At 43.7% G+C, this 27370-nt stretch overlaps 1 protein-coding gene across 1 annotated transcript; it reads right to left on the reverse strand.

Annotated features, from left to right (window-relative positions):
• Positions 1 to 1289: 1289 nt before the first annotated feature.
• On the reverse strand, positions 1290 to 27111 carry LOC136422435 (coagulation factor VIII-like). The gene is made up of 32 exons (XM_066410206.1): positions 26903 to 27111; positions 25319 to 25566; positions 24755 to 24967; positions 24193 to 24347; positions 23732 to 23890; positions 23350 to 23464; positions 22747 to 22954; positions 22235 to 22506; positions 21719 to 21927; positions 21295 to 21445; positions 20845 to 21057; positions 20393 to 20609; positions 19545 to 19883; positions 18893 to 19185; positions 18167 to 18355; positions 17458 to 17576; positions 12187 to 12386; positions 10044 to 10288; positions 9491 to 9703; positions 8878 to 9044; positions 8276 to 8442; positions 8005 to 8111; positions 7342 to 7510; positions 6915 to 7186; positions 6552 to 6763; positions 6075 to 6231; positions 5727 to 5939; positions 5115 to 5328; positions 3903 to 4546; positions 3333 to 3521; positions 2626 to 2778; positions 1290 to 2060 (listed from the first exon to the last, which is right to left on the reverse strand). Exons 1-32 carry the CDS (start codon positions 27055 to 27057, stop codon positions 1828 to 1830), a joined length of 6810 nt encoding a protein of 2269 aa, XP_066266303.1. The 5' UTR covers positions 27058 to 27111; the 3' UTR covers positions 1290 to 1827.
• Between the last annotated feature and the right edge of the window lie 259 nt (positions 27112 to 27370).

Raw genomic sequence — 27370 nt, forward strand, 5'->3', positions numbered from 1 at the left:
CTTTTTAATGATATGAAATAAACCAATCATCAATCAACTTGATGTCAATTAGGATTTTACCACGGTAAATATTGACTGAAAGAGGTCACATATATGTGGTAACTATCTTCAAATAAAGTTGAAATATCCAATTGATAACTAGAGTTCCACGACCTCATACCTTCGCCAAATGATTTTAACCTTTATGACTGACGTATCAGGAGTATTTCTCATCAATTATGAATCATACCAGTTGATCTTCTTCACCCGAAAAACAAAAGTCACATAACTTCCAAATGACACAAGTATGAAATTGCCATCATTTACCTGTATGGAATTATAGTAGTTTCTCATTAATTATGCAAATTAGGCCTACATTTGCATATTTTTATCTATCAAAATTCCTCAGTAACAAATGTCACATATTTCAAGTCATATCATGGAACACAGCGGGTTTTTACAATTGTCTCATTGATTATGCAAATTAGAATCTGATTTGCATAATTATCGTCCAATCATACAAAGCATCACGTAGGCTATCTACATACCAAAAATCATGACCATCCATCAAGCCCATCTTGAGTTATAGTATTTTCTCATTAATTATGCAAATGAGGTCTTCATTTGCATAATTGATATCTATTAATATTTCTCTCCTCCTCAGTTACATATGTCACATGTTTGAGAGTCCTATCATGGAATTTGGCGGATGTATAAACTTTCCTCATTAATTATGCAAATCAGATACTGATTTGCATAATAAGTATCTAATCATGTACATCATCGCTCAAGCTATCTACTTACCAAAAATCATAACCATCCATCAAGCCCTTCTTGAGTTATTCCCTTTCAAAGTCTTAACCAAAACCTGCTCCTGCAGTTCCAAAAAAGCCGTTAGGGGGCCAAAACCTTTACAACTTACTCTCTGTCCAAAGAGCTATCTACCACTCAAAAATAAGTTCCATAGCTTGTCCAGAACACGAGATATCGAAACAGGAACTCTGTTAGGTGTGTTATGAATACAGAATATGATATTGTACTACATATGAGAATATGTCAAGGGAATCGTATTCCTTTAAAATGACAGACTTTACAGGACACTATACATTAAAGTAATTTCTTCACTTTCTTCTCCTTCATTCTTCTTTTTTAATTTTCAAAAGTGCATGAGTATAGCTTTCCCCTTCCTCTCTTTAAAATCCTTGGGCAAAGTTTGCTTTTAAATCTGGAGTTTGTGTGTTTCTTACTTTAATATTGAATCTAAGCTGTGTTCCGAATTCAACAATAAACACAATAAATACGTAAGCAAGTAGAAGACAAGAGAGCGTTTATTGCATCAAATTTGCGCAACATTGACTGAACAGTCATACATAGCTTCTAAAAATAGCAAAATTAAAAGAATATGTAATTGATAAACGTGACACCGTTTTCACGGGTATTAATATGACTTTATGAAATATCTTTAACTTAGATATTTACTGGTACTATGTTCATATCCGAAGGTGTAATAAAGTTCACACTAAGACAGAAGAGCTTAAGAGTGACTTTCTCTCCATATCATTGAGTCTGCCTGATATAACCAACTCTAAGGATTTATTTAGTAGGTTAAACTTTTCAAGATTTCGCCGAATTTATGTAAATAAACTAAAAATGCACACTTGTAATATGTTTAGATATCAGTTATATTGCCAAAATGATGCCCCTCATTCCATACTCAAAGTTGTAGATACTTTTTCCATTACTGATCAACTTTTGCAGCCAGTACATTTAATTTTTGATGTATAAAAAGGCTGAAATTTACATCTTCTTTGAAAGCAGCAGATTGAATGAGTCTCTATCACACGTGGATTATAAGTCAGTAAGAACTGCCGCATTATTGTCGTATCCGTGCATCTCTACGTTTCTTCCAGTGCCCTTGCTTCTCTTTCGGGTGACGAGGCATCCGATCATCAAGCCGACGAGAAGCGTTACCACGCCGACGGCTCCCATGATCACGAACGGCTGCCAGGTCTGAGTCCATTCCACTGGTTGTCCTTGGCGACCTCCAGGACTCTCATCTGGTTTAGTGGTCTTTACAACCTCTGAAAGATAAGAAAATCAGCAAATTTATAGAATAGGTGCACGTGTGTTCTTGCAAAAGTCACAAATAAACGTTTAGTTACCTACGAAGTATGAATGCTTCTAACATGACTAAACTATGCTTCTAGTAGGCCTTTCAATGGCCAGGACTCCTAGCAGCTTGGTGGACAACACCTCTAAGTCAGGATAATTAGAAATATCGTATTCTAATAATGTATGCAATTGTACCAACATCGACTATTCATCGTCAGAATGAGAACTGTCTGTTACCATAGTGTTGGAAGCTGTCATGTGACAGAGAATCATAAGCTCTTACTATTGGACTGATTTTCATAGTGACAAAGAATCCTGAGCTCCTACATGTATTTAGTAGCTCTTTGAATAGAAATGGTTATCTCTAGTTAGAGGTGCATTGCCATAGGCTCTTTGGGAGGAGGTCCAATCAGCCCGTGGCAGCAAGAGAATGCGTAACACAGCCTACGGATTCTTCTGTCATGATGGAGCAAGTTTCATTCATAAAGCAACTATCATTATTCTCTTGAAATAATTCCAGTATGTAAGACATACCGGGCGTTCCTGTAGTCTTGGTATCGTCCTGTTGTTCCCTAGATTTGATAGTGAAGAAGGCCATCATCCCTTTGTCGAAGTGATCCGCCACGTGGCAATGGACGATCCACGTTCCAGGATTCTCTGGCCTCATCCGGGCAGCAGCAAACTCACCTATAGTCACACGACAGAAGGAATCATGATCAGAATAGGTAGAATACGGAAAGCCGAGATCGGTGCGATGGACAAGCGATCCCCGGCCGAGCCATAGCAACGACTTTCAAAATGGTACATACTACTTTCTCTGCTTAGCTTCTATCAATTGGAAAATAGTATAATGTTAGTTGAAAACACACCACTAGTATGTATTAGCCCCATATATACTAATTGCACAAACTCATTTGGCCCAAGGGCTGTTGAAGGGGAGAGAGGCGCCGCCCTAGGCACTATCTGGAGCGGGAAGGACTTTATCTCTAACTTTGACAAAACTATGAATCATATAGAATGCCTACAGCTGCAGCAGATTGAGAGAATGCAGATCGTTTGTTCCACCACGATAGAGGCTACTGTGATTGATTGTCGGTAAAATTACCCATGGTCCTTTCCATTTGTGTACAAAGGAGGTGAAGCCTCGCAACCGTCATTGTTACTTTCGTTATTTGTCCGTTAGTTGGTAGTTAATTGGCAAGAAACATTTGATACATAAGATTATGTCAGAAAAATCAAACCTGGGAAGAGATCCCAGACGTCTCCACGATGGTGCCTCCTGTTGTCTGTGGTGTGGATGAAGGTCTGTCCGTGGAAGTGCACGGTGTGAGTGTCCACCTCCGTCCCCATCCCCATCAGGTACCACACGACGTCCTCATCCTCAACCATCTCCAGACCCAGGAGGTTGTGCAGTACGTAGCCGTTCACAGCTGCGAGTAAGAGAACTGATTAACTGCATATCCATGTATTCATTGATACAAATAGAGCAATCACGGCTCCAACTGTGCATGCGCAGCGAAATGCATTGTGGGTAATGTATCAAAGATACATCGAAGATCAAAGGCCCATAACTTGTGAGCAGTTTTTGTCTAGCTAGACAATGATTAATACATATAAATGTCAAGACGTCTCAAAGGCCTTCACCTTTTATATGTAACCCACAGTGTCTTTCCCTGCGCATGCGCAATTGGAACCATGAAACTCCTTATACGGTAGCCAGCGCTATTGTTTTTAACGAAGCTACCAATGATTTACCCTAGAAATAACTGTTGCTATGACAACATATCAGAAAGAAAAAGGTATAGTCATACCAAACATATGGTTGGCTTCAACGAAATCAGCGTTGTCCGGGTCCACTTGAGCTGGGGTTCCACAGTGATTCTGGATGTTCTCGTCCAGGTACCAGCTGTTACTCTCCTCCGTCCCCGTAAACATCATGACGAACTCGCGGTCCACGTCTGATCGGCGTCCGTAGGCACCGAGCGTCCCTTGCCGACAAACCACGAGCGGACCGATGAGACCCGAACTGGTGTCCTTGACGGGATCGACGCTGGAGTAGTAGGCCCACGGGATGCAGTTGTCTGATTTCTGTGTAGGACCCGCTCTAGGTGGGACGAACCATGTGTATGCGTACACGCCATTTGGCTCCACGACATCGTCCCCTTTAGATACCCCCGATGTCTTGTCCTCATACAGCGCCCCCTCGTCCCACTTACTGTACAGCAGGCCGTGAGGGTGCATGGAGTACGGATGTGACGCCATGTTCTTGAAGTAGACCACGATGACGTCACCTATTTCCGCCTCTATCATTGGTCCAAGCATACCGAGGTGCTGGTCCCTTGGTCCTCTCTGTTTTTGGACTGTGAAGGTCGGATCTGTGTACTCCCGATATATGGCCTTCTTGTACTGTGATCCAATCATGGTCGGTCCTGAATAGATCCGGTCGTAGAGAGAACTGCATGTGAAGAAGAACATTAGCATATCATAGCCACCCTTCGTATATCAAAATAAAAACTATTCCGTATTAGTAAGTAATACAATCAAATGTTAAACTTTCTTTTCCGCCCAACCGGAACAGAGGATGATACAAACTTCCAGGTACATTTTCTGCGCTGCCGGATGGTCAAGAGTCATACGTGAGTCGGTCAGTGTTTTTAAAGAAGGCAGAAGTGCTGGTCGAAAATTAATTCCTACCAGACATACATTTGCACTTTGATAAACAATAATGTACTGTTTATTGAACGAAACTAAAGAGTCCCACCCTAATGCACTTCTTGGATATTAAAGCTATCGGTACACAACCAAGTCTTTTATTCACACCGACGTTTCGGTGACTGTCTGTCACCTTCCTCAGGGCAATACTGACTGGTAATATTTCACACTACAGCTAGGTGTCGCTGCTTACAGATGCGGTTCCGAACTTAATGTATTTACATGTATACGCAGTTATGCGGTGTATACAATGCGATCCCAAACGTAAATGAGTGTATGTCATGCGTACATGTTGTTCTTTATGACCTCACCTGCTGTCACTAGTAACGATGTCTCCGTAGATGTTTCTTTTGTCCACCGCGTAGTCCCATTCCTCTTCTACAGCAGCGATGTAGAATGTGCGGATGGTCCCTGTGCTGTGGAACCAGAACTGTGGACCGTCTGCACCGCAGGTCTCCACAGACACTTTGGCCTTCATCCCGGCACTGTAGTGGTCATTGGTCACGCATTTGATAGCCCAGTCACCTGAAACATGGAAACAAAACAAATTAAGATAATTAGTTTGATGGTATCGGTACTGAAGCTACAGACACATAAAACAGAATTGAATGCATCTTTTACCAGTTAGACTTAGTCTAGTTTTTCTATAATTTGACATTCCTCATATTGTAAAACACAACTTATTGGTATGATGAATCTAAATGGGATTCTATCTCCTGGTTTAGCAGCCTGTAAATGGCCTTGCTGCTCTGGTGGTGGTAACGATTATGTTCTGGTCAATTTACAACCAAGCGTTTGCCGTGAGCTTATTTTCGTTCAAAACGAAGCATAAAAGTGACATTTCAGGCATGCTTGTTTCAAATCAAAACAAGGTTTCAATAGACGTAATGAGATTACGTCTACAATGAGATAACGTTTCGTACCTTCGTTATCTGGCACCATCTCCAGAGTCTCTGTGGACCCAGGGAAGATGGAGATGGAGTCCCTGGTCTGTCCGTGGTACTGGAAGGTCAGACCGTGGAACGCCAAGGTGTGGATGTCAACCTCGGTCCCCAGACCCATGACGTACCACGTGACGTTGTCGTTTGTGCACATGCTCAGTCCGGGCAGGTTGGCGTACATATATCCGTTGATGCCTAGTAAGAGAGGTTTTAAAAAGTTGTAAATCATACATTTCTAATGAAGAAATAACGACGACATTAACCTGTAATACATTATTTCAGCTTTTCCAAACCTATCTCAAAGAAGGCAAAATTAACATTAAAACGCACCATGCATAAGATTTGACTCTGCAAAGTCTTCATCTTCTGGATCGGCGACAGTTCCAGACCCTGTAAAGTCCGCAATGTTTTCGTCCAGGTACCAGCTCTGATTCTCATCGTAGACAGCGAGCATCAGAAAGAACTCTCGGCTGGAGCTGACGTCACGCTAGTAAGCAACAGAAAAAACCCTCATACCTTTTTCTGCATACTAATTGCGATCTTTGTCTTATTTGTTTTCAGCTGTTATCATTCTCTTCTTACGCGTAATGACTAGATAAGAAAAATCCTCTTTTGGTCCTATCTAGCTAGTAATATTACAATATCAGGGCGAAACTTGATACATAATTCCCTTGCCGTCATTGAGGCACCGATACAAGCTTAACAAGTATAGTATGATACTACTAGTATTAGCTCGCCGCTTAGTTTTTTCTAAATCTAAAAACAATCGATGATAAATGTGCCTTGGTCCTTGGTAAGTCAACTTACCCGATTCCCTTCGCTGTCCAGTGTTCCTGCCTTACAGACGACCATGGGTCCGACCAGTCCGGAGTAGGCGTCCTTGACCAAGCTGACCCCTGACCGGTACAGGTTCACTAGACACGTGGGGTCCCGCTCTGTTGGCGCCACGGACGGAGGGACAGTCCACACATAGGTGAAGGTTCCACCGGGCTCCACACTTCCACCTGATGACTTGTTACCTGAAAAATGGTACAGCACACTAGATTTAGCTTTGGAAATTCCACTGTAGCATCTAGAGCAAGGTACGCCTTTCTTGCAGTCGAAGAATAATCAATCGACGATGTTATAAAAGCAACTACACCAGTAACACAACAGTGGATCATTACTCACCACTTCCATATGACGACCCCTCGTTCGACTTATTGTAGAAGACGCCGTGTGGCTCGATGCTGTACGGCCTGTCCGCCATGTTTTTGAACGTCACCATGATGGTGTCCCCGACCTCTGACCTGATGACCGGTCCCAGCATGCCTAGGTGCTGCTCCTCCTGAGTGCGGTTCTTGCGCACCGTGAAAGTGGCGTCGGTGTATTCCATGTAGAGAGCTTTCTTGTACTTCCCTCCGATACGCTCCGGTCCTTGCTCAAAGAATACTATCGAATCGCTGGCGACAAAGGAAGTTTAAATCAAGTATAATAATCATGACGGGTAAAAAAATACAATTCTAGACTATTAACTCGACAAGGACTAACCGGGGACGATACAAACATCTAATAACCTTTTACTACTACCAATGTTCCGTCAATGCAAAACTATTACCTGCCGTCCTTGAGAAGACTCCCTCCTTCGAAGTGGTTTATCCCGGAAGGTGCGTAGTCCCAGGTCGCCATCTCTGCTGCGATGTAGTAATGGCGGACAGTCCCGTCCAGAGGTTCTTCGGGAACGGTGGCACCACAGCCGGCCACGTTGTACAAAGATTGCATTCCAGCTGAATATGGAACCATATACTAGCATCATATAGTACCGTGACGTTGACTATGATTAGCTTAAGATGAGACACAAGTTAAAATGAGCTGATGTACATTCTATGGCAAAGAATAGTGGAAAACCATACACACTCGCTGTAGCCGCATAGTTCCCGTTTAGAACTTTATTCAAGCCTAATACATATAGCACGTTCTATGGTTAGTAATTTCAAGAGAGAGAACATGTCATTTTGTTGCAGCGCAGCCTGATCTGTTGATCCAGATTTTTTAAAGATCCCTCAACAGAGATGGGGGTCGATACCGACTACCGGGCACCTTTGACCCGTTGCTGACGTCACATCGCCACCCATGTCACGTGACATAGGCTTCTGGTCTGATCAACTGGAGGAGGACCAAAGGACTGGTCGAAAGCTTGTTGGTATGTGCTTGTGTACGGAACTACCGTGTATTTTTCCTATACAGATATTTCTTCCATTCGTACTTGTAAGACCCTCACCCGAAAAATGGTCTCCTACTTGACAGCTGACCATCCACTCTCCAATGTTTCGTGGCTCCATAACAGCGGTCGCAAAGGATGCTGGGAATATCCCTGCTGTGTCAGTTCTGAAAGGTTGTGTCAACATTTAAGTTTTAAAGACATGCCAACCAGCATTTGTACAATTCTATATATATATATGTACCTGATATAAGTCACGACTTAGTATATAACAAGTGTTTAAAAGTGCTATGAATTGCTCAAATTAACAATAAAACATTTGTTAAGATACCTGTGAAATTGGATGCTGACTTCGTGACCCCGGAAGTGAATGGTGTGGATGTCGACCTCTCCGCCCCTCCCCACCAGGTGCCACGTGACGTTCTCTCCCACACACATGTCCAGACCGGGCAGGTTTCCGTACAGGTAGCCGTTTATACCGTGCATCAAGTTACTCTCCTGGAAAAGTAGCATCAATCATTAGAGGAAAATACAGTCTTGGTGAAAAGCGACGCGCGTAGGGAAAAACATAATCACGGTCTAGCTGTTTATCTATGCAAATCTAAAGTTTAAATTTTCTTCCATTGTTCCTGATGACTTGTATCTTGGTAGAAAATGAAATGACGCGTTTTCATGACTCCCAAAAAGGTTTTAATGTCAAAAATCTGTAAAAAAAACTCGTTACCAGGCAAAAAAGGTTGCCTAGCAACAGTTGCCATGGAACAGCAGGTAACTTAAGGAAATTTTCATTGGCTCTACCCCTAGAATTGTTTCTGTTGTTGTATAGAATGTTTATGCCAAATTTCATGCTTTTACCATCATGATAGTTTGCACAATTTTTGCACCGATCGCCAAGACGATAATGTGTTTTCACCTAAGGAAACTCTCACATACCTGAAAGTCTTCGTCTTCCTTCAGGGCTGCTGCCTCAGCTTCGGTGACGCTCAAGTAGCGTCCGATGGTTTCATCTATGTACCAGCTGTTGTTCTCGTCTAGGATGCCGAAGTTCAAGACGAAGTCTTTGTCGACTCCTTTTTGCTTACCGTCGCTGCCAAGGTAACCTGCGAAAGATAGAAGGGAAGGAAATTTAGACTAGTGTGAAGCAGTGAGACATGTTGAAGTATACAATTGCAAAAAGCAGCTGGTTAGAACATTTATCATCACTTCGCGCATGTATTTACTCAGTATGCGTCTTTGCCCACAATGCGCCTTTACTCACCATGCGTCTTTGCCCACTATGTGCCTTTACTCACCATGCGTCTTTGCCCACAATGCACCTTTAATCATCATGCGTCTTTGACCACTATGCAACTTTACTCACCATGCGCCTTTGCCCACCATCCGTCTTAACCCGCCGTGCTTATCTAACTACCACGCGCCTTTACAGAGTTGATGAACGTAGGTAGTGCATGGTCTACCTACACGTGCATGTCCATGTGTACACACATAAACATGACAGCAAACAAATCTTTGACCTTAACATGCAACAGGAGGTTTACATACACACCTGGTTTGCACGTCACTATCGTTCCCGTCAGGCCTGCGTTCATGTCCTTGTCGGCAGCGACGTGCGAGTGGTACATCCACGTCAAACATGGCGGATCGTCGTCAGCGGGAGCCTCGTTCTGAGTCACCTGCCAGGTGTACACATAGGTGCCGCCCGGTGGTACATGGTCGTCCGATTTGTTCGTACCAGACGTGCCGTCAAAGTAAAGGGCTCCTACATGTACATGTATGTGAAAGAACACCCTTCTCAATTATCAGTGTTGGTACACAAATATCGATATCTTTATTAGCAATGATTAGTTAGTTCGAAGTTTTAAGTGCGCGAGTGCAGTGTAATGCACTGTGGGTGATATGTCAATGTTGAAGGCCCCAGGCCGTTCTATGTATGATTATCGACATATGACCTACTATGTCTTACGTTGCAAATGTGCAATTAAAACGGCAAAGTAGCTTTTTTGGAGGGTTGGTTAGCCATATGTGAGTGTTCAGCGTAACGGGTGAAAATAAAGTGGCAGAACATAGAAACACAGCGGAAGTGTTCAAAAAACACTTGCCTTCACTGTTTTTCTCGTACAGGACTCCGTGAGGATGCATGCTGTAGGACCGTGAAGCCATGTTCTTGAAGTGCACAATGATGTTCTCCCCCACTTCTCCGCTAATGGTAGGTCCCAGGTACCCTAACCATGATGGGTGTTGTTTCTCCACGGTGAAGGTTGCGTCCGTGTATTCCCGGAACAACGCCTTCTTGTAGACGCTGCCGATCCGGTTTGGACCCGGTTCTAAGAACACCGCTGCGTCACTGAAACGGACAAGGAAAAGGCATGTCTCAGTTCAAATCTTCGAACGTAAAGTGCAAACCTGGCTTCTGATTGAAGCCTTAGTTGTGCCTGTCTTACACAAAAGATGAGCCCTTTCATGATTTGTTGCCGCCTCAGTATCGTCTTCACCGTTATTTAAGCCCCTATGACAAATTCAGGACATTCACACGACTTGCTCCAGACCACTTCCCAACCAAGGTCGAAGCTGGGTTGGAAGTAGCCTAGCTAAGTTTGCTACTCTGATTGAATCCAAGCAGAATAGGACTTTTCCGATGTTGAATGGTACAGACGACTTTTAAAAACTAATAGACAACCTTGGCGACCAACTCCCAACCACAGATGACCTTTCTCACGACTAACTCGCACCATGGTCTGCAGAAAGTCGGGAAGCTATGGTCGGCTATGCGAGACGTGCTTAACACCTAGGTAAATAACGAAAAGTCACATATTGATCCCATTGTTGAATGAACGGCTACATACATTTACATTAACCATGCCATACATACCATACCTGTCTACGTGACCTAAAACAACTTGAATGCAAGGTGGATCAAAACACAGGAATGCCCACACAAGAAACCTGGATGTTGCCAGAGCTGTCACTCCAACACAATAGAAATGTCACTCCAGCAGAATGAGAGCGCCTTTTGTACACCTATTTTTGCCTTAAACATTATCGATTGATGTCGTTGCCGTATATATGTCGACGCAAAATTTAAACTCTTGGCCCGACACTTCTCTACTCCCCACCTATATATCCCGCCAAGCTTATATAGCAGGGTCCCGGGGACATTCTTTGATGTACCCGGAATTATATAGAATTATATCTTTATCTATAATGCTATTGCTATATTTACATTGACTCGCACGAAAATGTGTCTGTCTCTCCGAGCTAGAAGAAAATGTGTTTTTTCGTCAAAACATTCAAGAAAAAGTGACCAAAGTCTCCAAATATATTTATATCTAGCGACCTCTAGAATGCGACTGTCCCTCTTCCTAGGGCTGTATCATCAGGGTTTTTTTTTTTTTTTTTCAAAACAAAAACCACGCAGCTCGCGGACAGCCAAGAAAATTCCTGTAATCCGTGCAAACTGCACACATTCTACTATTAGGCTCGCTTCCTCAGAACGTCGCCAAAAATGGCACCAGGAAAAGGTCGACCTTAGAGCCGGGCGGACGATGCCCCAGTCCAGTTTACTCAGGTCATGTCTAGACCGTAGTAGCTGCCCCAGCTGAAAGCTTAGTAGCAAAACACCGAGACTTCAGTTACTTTTCTGCATGTACTCAGATATCATTGGTCATTGTAACTAGTAACTTGAAATGTGAAACAACCGTTACGTATACGATGTTCTTCGTCGTGGCATATTCTTGCTGTGATGACATAGTTACACAAACGTGATGCTCTTATACAATGTACGGCTACCCCCTAATACGTTACATATTAAAACTTGAGGAAAGCAACCAAACGCTACTTAAGTATCATACATACCTGCAGACATGTTTATTAACATGAAGGCAAAGGTTAAAGTTGTACGTGACTCGATTTCGAAAAACAATAACTGAAAGATACATAAATACCAACCTAAAGCATCAGTATCAACCACTTGAAGTTTCAGGATCTGTCACGCTTATGCAACCTCCGTAAATGAATAAACTGCTGTGTATCTTAGGGCCCGGTCACATACCGTCGTATAATCGTCGCAATATTACAAACTATGGGCATTCTTGAGATAATATATGAACTAATATGTCCTGCAAATTGCATCTGTCTTGTAACGGAAAAGGCTTTATTCGATCCTTGGAAGGGAAGGAACCCTACACTTTTCGAAAATATCTTTTATCAAAGTCGAGGCTTAGCTATGAAAGTTTATATGATTACCTGTCCGCAGAGATGGCAGTCTCGGTGATCTTGTTGAAGCCTCCAGGTGCGTAGTCCCACCACACTTCTTTACAGGCGACGTAGTAGTGTCTTTCTTTTGTTGCCGCATTTGTGCACGCTATAAGGTAGCCGCACAGAAGAACACAGACGCTCTTCAGGAAAGCAGACATGGTGGAAGTCCCGTGTACTGGCAAGTCAAGCTACGACACGAACTACCGTTTACGCAATCCCACTTACGTATGTCCCCATAATGTGTACAATATGTGACTAGTGCTAGCAAACAGACATTTAGGGTGCGCCCGAATCTAGGGATGAAAGTCCATCGGTACAACTCGGTGCGTGAAGCGGCGTCACATAGATGACAGTAGGAGAAAGACGTATTGACGTAACCTAGTGACTTTACATAATGAGATGGCAAAATACTTTTTGTATTTGAGGTTGTATTGGAGATGTTCAGGTCGAAGTCTTTGAAACATCTAATCTCTAAGTGTTTATTAAAGGTGTGCCTGAAATACAAGGTAAAACGTGTGTCTGTATACTCGTACGTACCACCAAAACGTCCGATCGGACTTATCTACAGGCGTATGGTGCCATAATGTATATGCATAGGCTATGTTGTTGTTTTTGCTATCTGGTGTCAGATAATAATTTTAAGATCCTTGTAAGATAAAAGTAAATGATAATTGATAATATATTTATTACAGACTCAACACACTTTTAACAGTACCATGTAGAAACACCAAACATATTCTATATTCTGAAATTGCTTTATTTTACCCTGCATTTGTACTTAGTAATGCTCGAAACTATAATCAGGTCCTAAAATACCATGCAGCAGCCTCTAACTGAATTTCAGATCGTACGTTCTTTGGCCTTTGTCTGTGCATTAGCGAGGAAGTATACGACTTAGTGTTTTTTCCTGCCACTAAAAGTTTCACCTTAATTCGGGATTTTCCGTCATTCCATTTACAATCTTGGAATTATTATCTTTTTTTTTAATTAAACGTGTTGCAGGATTCTAGTCAGTTTGTATGCCAAAAGGGGTATGTACATGTACTCCCCGCCTTGAATGAAGACCCTTGAACGAACAAGATTGAATATTTGTATAACCTTTGTCTGGATAACGTAACTTTGATCCATGTTGTAAAGGTATGCTTTGAAATACAGCGACGCTTACAAGCTTACAAAATGCAGTTTACGTAATTTGTATCAATGCAATTTGCTTGAACAACTACATGAGATATCATGGACAAAAAACGAATTTTTTTACGCTTTGTGTGTTTTGTCGTCTATTTAGTTTGGCGTGATATTCCCATTATAAAATCAAGAATAACAGAAATCCAATTTAGGACGCAGCGAGGTCGCAAGCGTGTCGCGGGCCCAGTGAAATAGGCATGTCTCACTTCGCCGCGACCTGTTGGTCGATCGTTTGCAACTGACATTCGTAAACTTGTTGAGAACTGGTTGCCAAAGGACGTCAATGTCTTGTCTGAAATGGCGACTGTTTTCAAAAGTTCTATAAAAACGCAAGTGGCAAAATGCCGACAATGGACGCGACTAAGACGCGAACTAGTCTCCCATATTGGCCCCCTATTAGTATATATTACGCTTCGTTTCGAGCATGGAAAGTGACTCGAGATCGACAGAATATATGTCGAGGTAACACCTATGTCGGCTAGAATTATGTATTTCACCCAGGCAGGCTACGTGGTATCTTAACTAGCTAGGTAGGCTGGGATATCAATGTAATTTGAATAGGCAAGGATATTATGCAATCATGGGGGTTGCTAACACACTAAGCGACTTCCCACTAAGACTGGATTTACAAACGCATTTCCAAGCACATTAGTGGGCTCCGAGTACTCCGAGTACACTCGGAGTGTGAGTTTACTTGGAAACGCGTACGTAAACCAGGCCAAGGTAACTTGAAACCCGCACTCACCTATCATATTTGTTGTGAGGCTAACCAGAACGAAGACAACGCGCAGCCAGTGGCGCTCACAATGCACCCGGGCCTCACGGAAGGTCTCCATGCTAACTCCGGTGCCCAAATCCACACCTTTAACGTACAGGAATAGTGTGACTGAGCGACACCGAGCGACACCCTTCTATGTTCTTGTCAAGGTGCCTAGTAAACTACTCGTTTAACTTGTCTGAAGATATTTCCTTATGCCGTCACGCCTGAAGATATTTCCTTATGCCCTCACCAGAAACTTCATTGTCTATGTTCAGGCGGCGTTGCTTGCGTTACCTTACACCTGAACGATACAATGGGCTGCCAAGGGTAAGTTTACCAGTCAACACCAACCAACGTTTATCATTAGAAGACTCCGCGGTGTGTGGGACGAGGGGGGGGGGGCTGTAATGACATTGACAATTTATGACAAGTACATGTATGAAACATTTGTAGAGGGAATTCCTTCTCATCAGATCCTCCATACCGACACCAAAAAGTGTTGCCAGGGTGCATGTTCACCTATAATCAAATCCACTGTCTTTCCTTGCTAACATTGAATTCCAAAGCCTCAATAATAATGCTGCATATTCTTTACTCTTTTGATTTTCTGACTATCAATTTGTGTATTGATGCAATATCTTTACGATGCTTGTATTGGGTCACTGTTTGTTTATCTTGCTTTATTTACTGGTGTACAAAACCTTAGTTTTAAGTTTCACCGAATGACTTTATGGAAATACATGTAGATGTATTCTCTTTTAGTCTTTGTCTTTGTTCGCTAAATTCGCTCACTCATTCTCTGACTCAGGCTAAGTGCGGGCGGAACGCAAGACAGAAGTCAGAAGTTCTTATCAGTCGTACTTTTCAACATGGGAATGGATATTGATAAGTAGCCCGGGCCGCTCACACTAATAAGCTCTGCATCATGCTTGTACCAAATCCATTTGTGTGTGCTCTCGTCAACAAGGAATAAACTAACTTACATCGCATCACGTGGAGCGCTTTTTTTATACACCACCTCGTCAGACTAAAGATATTTCTGGTTTCCATGTCTGTTTTTCTTCCAACGCCCCCTCCCCATTCTTCTACTTTTCTCTCCTGATTTCCGTAACGACGTTAGATTTCACTCAGGCTGACGAAGTAATAAAGTAAGAAAAATAACGGAATTGGGATGGCTTTTGATGAGGTCCTGTCAGAACTATGAGGGTTGAATATTGTATCGATGAAAACCTCTATCAGAGGGAAGGTACCATTTCCACCATGCATAACACATGGGTCTGCATGGGGGGGGGGGGAGACTATTCAATTACTGGAATATGAATTTTTGAAGTCGCTCAGTTGAAATGAAATCTTACAAAAATTGTTAATTTCTTATTCATAAAATGTAGTCTTTTCGAAAATCTCAACCGCAACTGGGATTGAGTCACTACCCGTACTTTGCCCCTGATCGGGTCATATGGGGGTCATTACCGACGAATAAGAAGTGATTGTCATGCGTTCTGCATGAAGATTTCCTAGTTATTTTGTTCCTCGTCCCACTGTTTATACCTCAGCACGTCCGTGTCTTTCACGGTGATACACCAGAGCAGGTGTTGTTTACTGTGAGTCTGTGTTTTAGGCCAGACTCTGTCAATCTTATGTCTTATGCATTGGGGTAAAAAATACATTTAGCCGAACTTCGGTCAGGTTGACAATTAGCGAAGGGTATTTTTGTACCGACTCAAACACATGTTCGTACGTGTTTTTACCTCGATTTTTACCTCGTGTACGGAGATTTTGTTTTCGGTGTGTCTGTTTGTGGGTTTGCTTGTGTGTCCACACAAACATAACTCCTATGGTTGTGGTAAATATGAGTTATAACAGTAGGGATTTTGCAGTCTTGTGATATCATACCATCTAAGTGGGATGCTATGCACATGTAGATATCTGTTCTGTTTTTGTATCCGTAAAGCCGTAATATCCGTCCTTCGGCGTAACACACCAGTTCTGCACTGAAAAATATTTCCTTTGTTGCGCTTTTCATGTATATTAATCAAACATGTTGTTAGCTGGTCAGGTTCCTCTCACTAGGGACGCAAGGATGACACACACACAACTTTGTAACTGCAACTCGTGCATTAACGTCATCCCGTACACACCAGAATGACCCTCAGTACCCCAGAAAGATGTAGGACCGCCATGTTGTGTGGTCTGTCACAGTGTCTGAAAAACCGACATAAGGGGGCTTGGAAAGTTGAGTGAGAGCGAATCCCGAGTACGATCGATGCGTACGGGCAAATCTTGTGTCCGTTAGTCCTCGCGAATACGTGTAGGGGCGTTCTTATAAAAGAACAGGGGGGGGGGGTAACACCACCGCCCGTCACTGCTATAATAGAAAAACCAAAACATTATTTTTGACCCTCCTCCGTAGCCGACTCCCTTCATAAAATTGACTCTATTTGGCCAATTTCTATTTTTCCCAGCGACCCGCGGAGGCTGGTAGAGCCTAATCCCCTATATCCTTGCTTAACATTTCAAATTCAAACAAGGTCAGACAACAGTTTAGGGTCCAAATGGATGAGAATGGGACGAATTTCACAATAGTTACACAATCGACGAAACAAATGCTCCCATTGTACAAACTACATTTTATCAATCAAGTCGGCTGTAACATTTATACAAATTCATATTCTGAAAATGCAATGAGTTTTAACAGAAAGTATGGTGAACTGTAAACTGCCCGCTGGGCGGTAATCCACACAAGCAATGGTGATAGCCAGCCCACGACCACCTTGTTCGCCAAGCAATGGCTTATCACTTGTAAGCATTGGGCAACGATGTTTGTTTGTTTAACATACGTAACGCAACGTAACATACATTTTACGTTAACGTGGTGCGTTTGATGCGTTATGTTAACGCGTAGGACTTGCATACGTTACATTAACGTCATGCCTTATGATAACGTAAAGGACTATGTTACGTTAAGCAGTGCGTTATGATAACTATGAATACGTTATGTTAACGTAGTTTGTTAATAGTATGATGACTTGAAGTGGGGTACATACCACATTAACATAACCCATTTAAGTACGTAATTATAACCCCAAAACGTGACGTTTACGATAATACGATATTTTGATCTGAAAATGCGAGGACCATACGTACGTCACGGCAAGCATAGACCCAAAAACGTGACGTTTTTTACGTACGTAATTTTGACAGGGAAATGATGCCATATTAATGGTCGCTCAATGCATATGCATGGTCGCTCAACGTTCGCCACCTTGCGGTGGAAAGGGTGTATAACCGTGAACTTTTATCGTTTGCGTTTAGGCGTCAGCAGGTTCTACGGTGTAAGTAGTCCGCATGCCCAGTCCGAAGTGATCGCTGTTGTGGCAGTGCAGGAGCCAGGTACCGGGGTTATTCGGGGTCATGTGAACCGTCACAAAGGTTCCTGGGAAACAAAGAACAGAGAAATTAAACAACAACGACAACGTCATGCATGACGCTTCCAGACGTTTCTAAGCCGGTACGCTTCTGAATAAGAATAATGGTGCCAGACACATGGTCGGTCCTTAAGTGTGCTCATGGTGTGGCGCCTCAAACATGTGACCCCAGATTATATTAACATTGGCCTCGAACGTTGACCCGGAAGTCCCGTGTTTGAGACGTTAATGAGCCCACCGCTTTTCTTAGAGAGTAGGGGTCCAGCTTGGTGTCAGTGGATAAAGCCTGAACGTTTGGTCCTACTAAACATGTGCTTATACAGTGTATTATCAAAGTACAGAACTGGCTTGTTTCGACTCGAGGCGGTGGTTTGCAGGTCATACGACACAAACAAACAGACAAACAACGTTTTACAAACAAACAAACCCGAGCGCAACCTTACTTCCAAGTCTCCAAGTATCCTATTGCACCATTTCCTCCTTTCTTTCTGACACTATGCTACATTCACATCACTGCGGACTCACAACAAGACAAGCAAACAAACAGACACACCGACTGATTACAATACGTCCGTTTTCACGGAGATAACGAACCCACCAGGAAATAGGTCCCAGACGTCCCCTCGCTGGCGCATGTCAGGTCCGGTGGTGTGGGTGAAGGAGTTCCCGTGGAAGTGCGCGGCGTGCGCGTCCACCTCCGTGCCCATCCCCATCAGGTACCAGTCCACGCTCTCCCCCACCCTCATCGTCAGGCCCCGCAGGTTCCCCTGGGTCAACCCGTTGATGGCTGGAATCGAGAAATGAAACTAGTGATCATATAGCCACTGAAAAAAACACATCAGCAAAATCGGTCAGGATGGCAAGCTGAACAAGAGCCTAATACTTAAGCTTGTATGATTATCTGAAAATCGTTGTGAGAAGCTTTACCCCTATAGCTAGCGACCTTACATTCTGTAGCTGAATAGTCAGTATAACCGCCCTTCAGAGTAACACACCAGCTTTGCAGGCGAGCGGCGCTGCAGCAGCTGGTTACATTGCGCTGAACGACCTGTCACACCTAACTTTTTCATGCACATAACTGTTAGCATTATTGTATTATTGTGTGGGTGTAGGCCGTGTATCCATGAGTCAGCTGTTAACTACAGCAAAGTTGGACCTGCGCCAAACCATACTTCCAACTTTCCAAGTATCCCCACTTTCGTCCTCCGCCACTCTGCAATATTCACACAACCGTGGACGTACACCAAAACAAACAAACTGATCACACTAACCTCAATGCAAGGAACAAAAATCTTGTGAAACATAAGCAAGCCATTTGTCTCACCGTGAAATTTGTTAGACGCCTGGAAGTCTTCGTCTTCATAGTCTACCTGATCCGGAGAGTTGCAGAACAACCTGACGTTGTCTTCGATGTACCAGCTCAGGTTTTCGTCAAACACGCTGAACAGGAGGGGGAACTCTCGGTCTACGTCACATCGGCTGCCGCCGGGAAAGAGCGATCCTTTCCGACAAACGACGAGCGGGCCGATCAGTCCCGAGTTCGTGTCACGAACCGGGTCGACACTGGAGTAGTATGCCCACGTGACGCAACTTCCGTCCGCCTCTGTTGGGCCAGACCTAGCAACCAATTTGACAAAAGGTCAAGTGCGAATACAATAAAACAACGTTCTTTGTAACAACCTAGCCGACGTTTCGGTGGACCGTCTGTTACCTTTCTCATGGCAATACGAACTTGTTCTACGTCTCACAGTTTGAAGAATGCGGTCATTACTGCCCAGTGACAGGCGGTCACGGGAACGTTGGCAAGGTGTAAACTCTCTGGTGGTGTACGTAGAACTTTTTTATCCAGTGATGTACCAATCTGATGAAACTACTCACGGAAATGAAATATAGACTTATTACACATATCTAAATCAAGTTGTTACAAATGTTCAAAAACAAAGAAAAGGAAAATTTGACAAATGTGCAATTTTTACCTTTCCGGTACGCTCCACGTGTACGCCTTGGTCTCTCCTGGGTTCACTCCGACTCTCTGACCGGTTTCTCTCAGTCCGTTTTGGTACAGCGCCCCCTCGCTTCCCTTGTCGTACATTACACCGTGTGGGTGAAGCGAAAACCGACGACTTGCCAAATTTCGGAAAATCACGACGATGACGTCACCGATTTCCGCTCGTATGATTGGTCCGAGTAGACCGTACGTTTCTGGTCTCGCCACCTCGTTTGTGAAGGTGCCGTCTGTGAATTCTCTGTACACGGCTTTCTTGTACACCGACCCAATAGTTGTGTCTGAAGCCCTTAGAAAGTCATGCTCGCCACTGTTGGTAAAAGAGGCAATTTGAGGGTTATAGATGTCGTCTCTTAATGATATTACTGCAGACTCGTTCAAAGCAAACTGTCATCATCACAGTATTCTAAAATCGCCATGTAATCTAATCTAAGAACTAGAAGTGCTGTAAATCTTGAAATCTTCACGGCGGTTCTATTTTCGCGGGTTTCGCGGGGACCTCTCAACGAATCCAATGCATTACTGCTATACCACATATTGCGAGAACCTCCCACCAACTATTGAAAAAAATGTAGGTATTATGACAATTCAACAACGAAAGACAAATTTGACACTTTAATGAGAAGGTTCGCGGTTCCAACTGCAAATGTGCAGCGAAATGTGTTGTGGGTATTATGTCAAAGTTCCAGGCATACATATCAAGTACGGTCCAGACAAGAACTGTTTACAAGTCATGGGCTATCTCCTTCTAAACATTATAAACAATGAATATCGCTGCGCATGCGCAGTTGGAACCATTAGCTTCCTTCTTATACTTACTCGGTAACGTTTATAGGGTTCCCGTGCGCATCCTCCTTGACTTCAGCATAGTCCCATTCGAGCTCCACGGCGGCGATGTAGTAAGTCCCCACTTGGCCTTGGTTAAAGGTCAGGTCCTGGTAAGACCGCTCGTCCGAATAGCAGTCCTCCACTACATACTGAGCCTTCATTCCGGCACTGTAGTGATCATTGGTGCGACATTCTAGAGCCCATTCACCTAATATAACACAACACATCAAGTCAACGAGCAAAATCAAACTTCCAATTCTCCAAGTATTCTATTACACCACCTCAGCATTACATGTTGCTGACTCGCACCAAGACAATACAATTTTCCTCGGGGGTTATTGGGCTTTTATCGATCACATGTATTTCCATAGCTTAAACCATGCCAACAAAACATTTCCCTTTCCAACTATAGCGACCTGACATTTAGAATGAACATATCTTACCGACGTTGTCCGGAACCATTGACAGGGTTTCTGCAGTTCCAGGGAAAACCGCTATGGCGTCCCTGTACTGCTGATGGTACGTCAACGTTTGCCCATGGAACACCGCGGTGTGGATGTCCACTTCAGTACCAAGGCCGATCACGTGCCACGTGACGTTGTCTCCTTTGCACATGCGCATGGTGGGAAGGTTGCCGTACATGTAACCATTGATGGCTGGAAGAAGAAGAAAAAACGTTCGTTCTTCGCTCTTTAAGCTGTTTTAGAATACTAGTTCTTTGCACGTGAGTCATCACTTCAACAGTATTTTGAATACATACATGTCTGTGCGTTTGTGTGTGTATGTGTATGTGCACGTGCGCGCGCGTGTGTGTGTGTGCGTGCGTGAGCGTGTGTGTGTATTTGTGTGTGTTCTCTAATAGAATACGTCAGAACGAGATGCTAGTAAAATACCGTGCATGAGGTTCGATTCTGCAAAATCCGCGTCTGCGCGGTCCATTCCATCCGGGTCCTTGCAGAATTCCCGGATGTTGTCGTCGAGGTACCAGCTCAAGTTCTCGTCGATCACGGAGAAGAGCAGGAACAGCTCGTGATCCACGTTTTTCTGCAATGATTTAAAAAAAAAAGTAACTCCAAATGTTCAACAAAAGAACAAAATCTGTGCCAAGCATCTTTGGCAAGACTTCATACCACTTTACTGACAGTACTAGCGTATGCAAATAAGTACGAACACACAAGAACACACAAGATACTATCCAGACACGCCGAAAACAAAACTCCTGTACATATATCTTACAATCAGTATTAACGTCTCTAAAAATGAATTTATGGCCACAAAAAGCTGAAACACACATAACCATAGAGCGCAAAAGTTCACCTGTTTTCCAGACTCAGTCAGTGCACCTCGCCTACAGACAAGCATCGGGCCGATCAGCCCGGAGGACGGATCGGCGACGGGGTCAACGCCCGAGCGGTAGAACCTCGTCAGACAGGCGGGGTCACCCTCTGCCGGCCCGAAGTCCTCCGGGACGGTCCAGCGGTAGGTGTAGCTGTCACCGGGCAAGACGCCTAGTTTTTGTCCAAAAGCTGTAGATGTAAGATAAAGTTCTTTTCTAAAAATTGCTTTGGTCCGTTACGTCAAACCACCATTTTAAATCCATTCTTCTAAATACCACTGCTAACGTTACACCCAAAGCATTCATCTGTCCTTATCTGAAAACTAAAAGAACTCGTTCTATCTCCAAAAGGTTTTGCGCAGTTAAGACAGTTTATCATTTAATTTTGAGTCTTTTCATCAACTTTTGTTGAATCCATTGGAAGGAAATATGAGTTGAAGGCTGCTTTGCTGAATTAGATTACTTATTAGTATATTAGATATTTAAGTTTTCCTCACCGTCTCCATAGAAACTCCCTTCGTTTACTTTATCATAGGCGACACCATGCGGTTGGATGCTGTACTCCCTGTCCGCCATGTTCCGAAAGGTCACGACGACTTCATCGCCAACCTCTGACCTTATGACCGGGCCCAGAATCCCCAGGTGCTTCTCCTCTGCCCTTCGTTCCTTTTGACCAGTGAAGGTGCCGTCCTCGTATTCCACGAACCGGACTTTCTTGTATGTCCCGCCAATTCTGTCGCCCGTGTTCTCAAAGAAAACCAAGGAATCACTGTAAATAAGAAAGAAATATGATTCAGATTTTGCTAGTATTACGACCAGTGATATTTGTGGCATGCCGTCAACAGCTGGTAACGGAAACAAGATGGCGCCTGCATGACGACAAATTCTAACATGGCAGCTCCCGCAGCTCCCATGGTTGTCAGCAAAAACAATACAGTTGTGACATTAGTCGCACCTTTAATAACTATTCTAACTGTAAGATCATATAAAAAAATTCTATAAAACATACCTGTCCGGTTCTACTAGACTTCCTCCGTCGAACAGATTTTGTCCTGAAGGTCCGTAGTTCCAGTAGACGATCTCAGCAGCGATGAAATATTCCCGGGTTCTTCCTCCGATGTAGACCAGTTGTAGTTGTTGTTGATGTTGTTGTTGTTGTTGTTGTCCCTGCCACTTTGGTCCGCAGTCGTCCACACTAAACAATGCCTGCATTCCACCTAGGTTTGTAAGTGATACGTCATCCCATGTAGCTCTATGAACAGACACTATACAATGATGTGTAACAAAAGGTCCTGCCAGCATATGTTAGTAAAGCCTACTCTCCAAGCAGATGCAAGGATCCAGCTCAGTCATAGTGTTTTTATTGCAATATTTGGTACACCTTTCTGGTAGTGCGACCTATTAGAGTTAGAAAGGTGCACGACTGACGATACGTATTGAATGTTGCAAAGACACTCGTAAAACACTTAGACTGAGCGAAATCCTTACATCTTCCTCGAGAGTAAGAAACCCACTTGATCAAATAGACTCAGATACAAACTGTTACACTTATACACTGAAACATCTAACGGAAATTTAATCATTTCAAACATTATTAGTCATATGCCCTTACCGCTGTAGTGATCGTTGACCTCACAATTGACCATCCATGTTCCGGGGCCGCGTGCTTCCATCCGAGCGGTGATGAAGGATGCCGGGAAGAGTGAGATGGCGTCGGCGGTGTGACGCTGGAAGTAACAGGCAAACAAACAAGATAAACCTCAGTATTGCATCACAGTTAGCAATGTTACACCCCATTTTAGTTACTTCGAATTCAATCCGAAACTCGCTTGACTAAGCCTTGACTCAGGACGGCATCTTTTTTCGATGGGTCGAGATGGGTTTCTAAGATGGCCGACCCATGCCGTCAAAATTCAACATGGCGGCGCCCATGACACAAAGATAAAACAGAATATTTTTGGTTAACAAGGTGTTCGTTTCGCTGTAGTACGGACCTGCATCGCCAGGCTCTGCCCTCTGAAGTGAACGGTGTGCATGTCGACCTCGCCTCCCAGCCCCACGAGATGCCAGCTGACCGTGTTGCCTTCGCACATCACAAGTCCTGGCAGGTTTCCGTACAGGTAACCGTTGATACCGTGCATCAAGTTACTTTCCTGGAAAGCATGATAAATGTGAAGCATTTCATCCCCTGATGCCTTGAAGAGCGCCACTTCTGTGCATATCAAGAAACGACCCTGGCGTACCGGGCCTGCATCCGTCCTTTTTGGGACGTCATTCCTGCGTTACCGTTGGCAAGCCGCCAGCCAATCCGATCTTTTTTCAATTTCACAGTAATAAAAACACAAGCATACAGGAATAATTTAGGCCACGTATATGATCTGAAAGCGTTAAAACCTGGTAACTGCTATCTAAATCAGTACACGTAATACATAGGTACTATGAGATATAGGAATACCATGAAATCTTCATCCTCTGTATCTACGGAGTCAGGATCTGTGCAGAATTCCCGGATGTTTTCCTCTAGGTAGAAGCTCTTGTTTTCGTCTGTCACGCTGAACAACAGGACAAACTCACGGTCCACCTTCTCATGGCCTTCTGCAGTTAGGGCTCCTGGAAAACATGATTTAAGATGTTAGTATGTTTGATTTGACCTGGAAACGCACAGGAAATGTAGGAAACACCCCCGGAATACCAGGCCCTCCGCTTGTGCATCTCAAGCAAAAGCTAGCCCCGCGGTCAGCCTGTACATGTGTTCTGTCCTTCTCGTTTTGTTAGCGCTGGACAGCCGTCTGCCAATCAGATACCTCCCCTCCTAATGTAGGTGGGGAAGTTACGATTCTTACAAATCTAACGAATCACGGTAAATTGGGGATGTTCCCTGCTGAGACCATCCGGTGTCCGTCGGAACCGGGCTCAAAAAGGCGTCAAACACCGAGAATGAACCGAATCCTTACATCTGCTTGGAGATCAGAACAGACTGTCCTATTAAGATATCAAACGCATATTTAACATTCTACCTTTTTTGCAGATGACGAGAGGTCCTGAGAGCCCGGTGTAGATGTCTCGGCTGTGGTCCTGGTGCGAGTGGTACATCCACGTCAGGCAGTCGGGATCGTCCTCCAGCGGCGAGTCCACCTCCCGCACCCGCCACGTGTACGTGTGCGTCCCGTTCGGAGGTACGAAGTCGTCCAGCTTGCTGGCCCCGCTGGTGCCGTCGTTATAGAGAGATCCTGCAAGAAATGATACGTGCAAATGATTGAACTGTTTCTTAACCGGGACGGGGGTTGATACAGACTTCCAGACACCTTTGACCTATATACATGACGTCACATGTAAGAAGGAATGGGTCAATATTTCGTGAAAAATATCAAGCTACCGGTTGAACAGATGCAATTTCTTATGATAGAGAGGAAATTTTTATCAAGGCAAGTTACCATAACAAGTTTCATATATTTGAACGTGGCACATTTGTGCATGGTGTCATAAAACGTGGACTGTGGCATTTTTAATGGGAAAGTGTTGAAAGCAAAGTTAAGCTTTGGATGGCAATCAATACACAGAGGTAATCAATAAAAACATACCTTCTGACATCTTGTCATAGAGGACACCATGCGGGTGCATTGAGCAGTGCAGCTTTGGTAACAGGTTCTTGAAGTGGATGGTGATGACGTCACCGACCTCAGCCGTCAAAACCGGACCAAGAAATCCCAACCAATCGGGTCGGTCCTTCTTCACGGTGTAGGTTTCATCCGTGTACTCCCGGAATAGCGCCTTTTTGTAGACAGAGCCGATCCGGTTTGGCCCCCTCTCCAGAAATACACTCGCATCACTACAAAAGGAAAGAAAATTGATGATACGACTGCCTTATTGTATTGATTTACCATTCATTAAAGTAATTGCAGTTAAAAGACCAAAGTTTCAAACAAATCGGCCCATCAGTTCCAAAATCCAGAAAAAGCGTTCGTCCTAAGATTCTAGATCCTTATTTTCAGGTTTTGGAGACTTACAGATCGACACCACCATCTTAACGATAGTATGGTAATGGTACAGCCCATTAGATCAGCTGTCGTTTGCCATGGTAGCTTGTTTCATACAAGATTGTTCCAATTAGCTGATCTCCAAGCAGAGTTTAGGCTCTCGCTACACTGCATAAATGGAACAAGGTTTTAAATAAAAAAATGTTATTCCTGTTATTGCAACAGCTTATAGTTAGCCACACTGCAATCACCATGATTACTTCACGGAGGTTTGTGCCCTACGGACTCTTGTTACTTTGATGTCGCGCTACGTTATCCAGATGGCATTCTTAACGCTGACAGCCCATACAACACTGGGCCAACTGTTGTACTGTACATAGTAAACCATGCTTTCTTAGATCCCCTCCAAATGGAGAAAACAGATTACGTGACGTCATCATCTGGCAAATCTTATCACGTTCAGCACATGGCCTTGGCCCTCGAAGAGTGTCTAGTCAGCAAAGTATTGTCCTCACCGAATCTGCGAACCTTGCTAAAGCTGTACACGAGATGCCAAGAACGAACGAGGAAATGGCATCTGGAAAGTAGGAGCTAGGACCCCTGCCAAAGAAACATTCGTTGTAGATACATGCATGTAGATAAAAGCGAAAGCGGTCCTCAGAACACGACAGGAAACAGACTTTGGAACTGAAGTCAGAAACGCTAACATGCAAACAATCGTCCGATTTGTCGGCTTGGTAGATAGTAAAGCTGACGTCCACTAATTTTCCGCATTTGCCCATTTAAACGCCACTTCAAGCTGACTTACAGTCAAAGACAACTTAGGGGCCCGATAAAATCTTAGACTGGTGTATGTGGACAGGTGGTCACTTAAGACAAGATGGGAAAATCATCTAAGGTACGAAAAGTGGGCACATTAGCCAGATGGTCCTTACGACCATGTAGATGTGGTCACTGATACAGGTTTGACTGTATATTAACACGGGACGTCCAGCTTTATGTCCCATCCGAAGGACGTCCTTAATCGAAGCTGGGTACTTATCCTCAGCTGAGTCGAGTGAGGAAATTGACCAATGGTAAAACACTGGGGCCTGCCAGGTATTCGAACTCAGAACCTTTAGATTCTAACCACAAGACCACATTGTCCCCCTTGAAATTAACTATATCATCTCAAAAGTATGTTCCTACCTGTCGTTCAGCAGAGGTAAGTCTGAGATCATGTTGTACCCAGACGGCGCATAGTCCCAGTACACCTCCTCTGCAGCCACATAGTGAACTCTTTCTACACCGAGAGTTCCACTCACAGCAAACAGAAGAAACACGGCTACAGCCAAGCTCGACATCTTGCACTGCTAACCGGGATCTCACTGACTGGTGACTCTGTAAATCACGCCATATCTGGAATGTCGCCAAATGGGAGTCGTCAGCATTTCACCGTGATTTCCCTGTTTATCTGATAATGACATGTGAGTTTTCTCTACCGTTGGAATATTGCTAAGTTAAGGCCACACTATCTAGATTCTTTGGATGACATCCTGGAGCGAACCAATTTTCGTCTAATTAAAAGTGCCATATTAGTACACTGACATTCAAACACACCAGCAAAATGTAGACATTTATGAAGTCCGACGAACAGTTTTGTTGTCTTACAATATT

The sequence above is a fragment of the Branchiostoma lanceolatum genome, chromosome 17, assembly GCF_035083965.1.
Source record: "Branchiostoma lanceolatum isolate klBraLanc5 chromosome 17, klBraLanc5.hap2, whole genome shotgun sequence".
NCBI classification, from domain to species: Eukaryota; Metazoa; Chordata; class Leptocardii; order Amphioxiformes; family Branchiostomatidae; genus Branchiostoma; species Branchiostoma lanceolatum.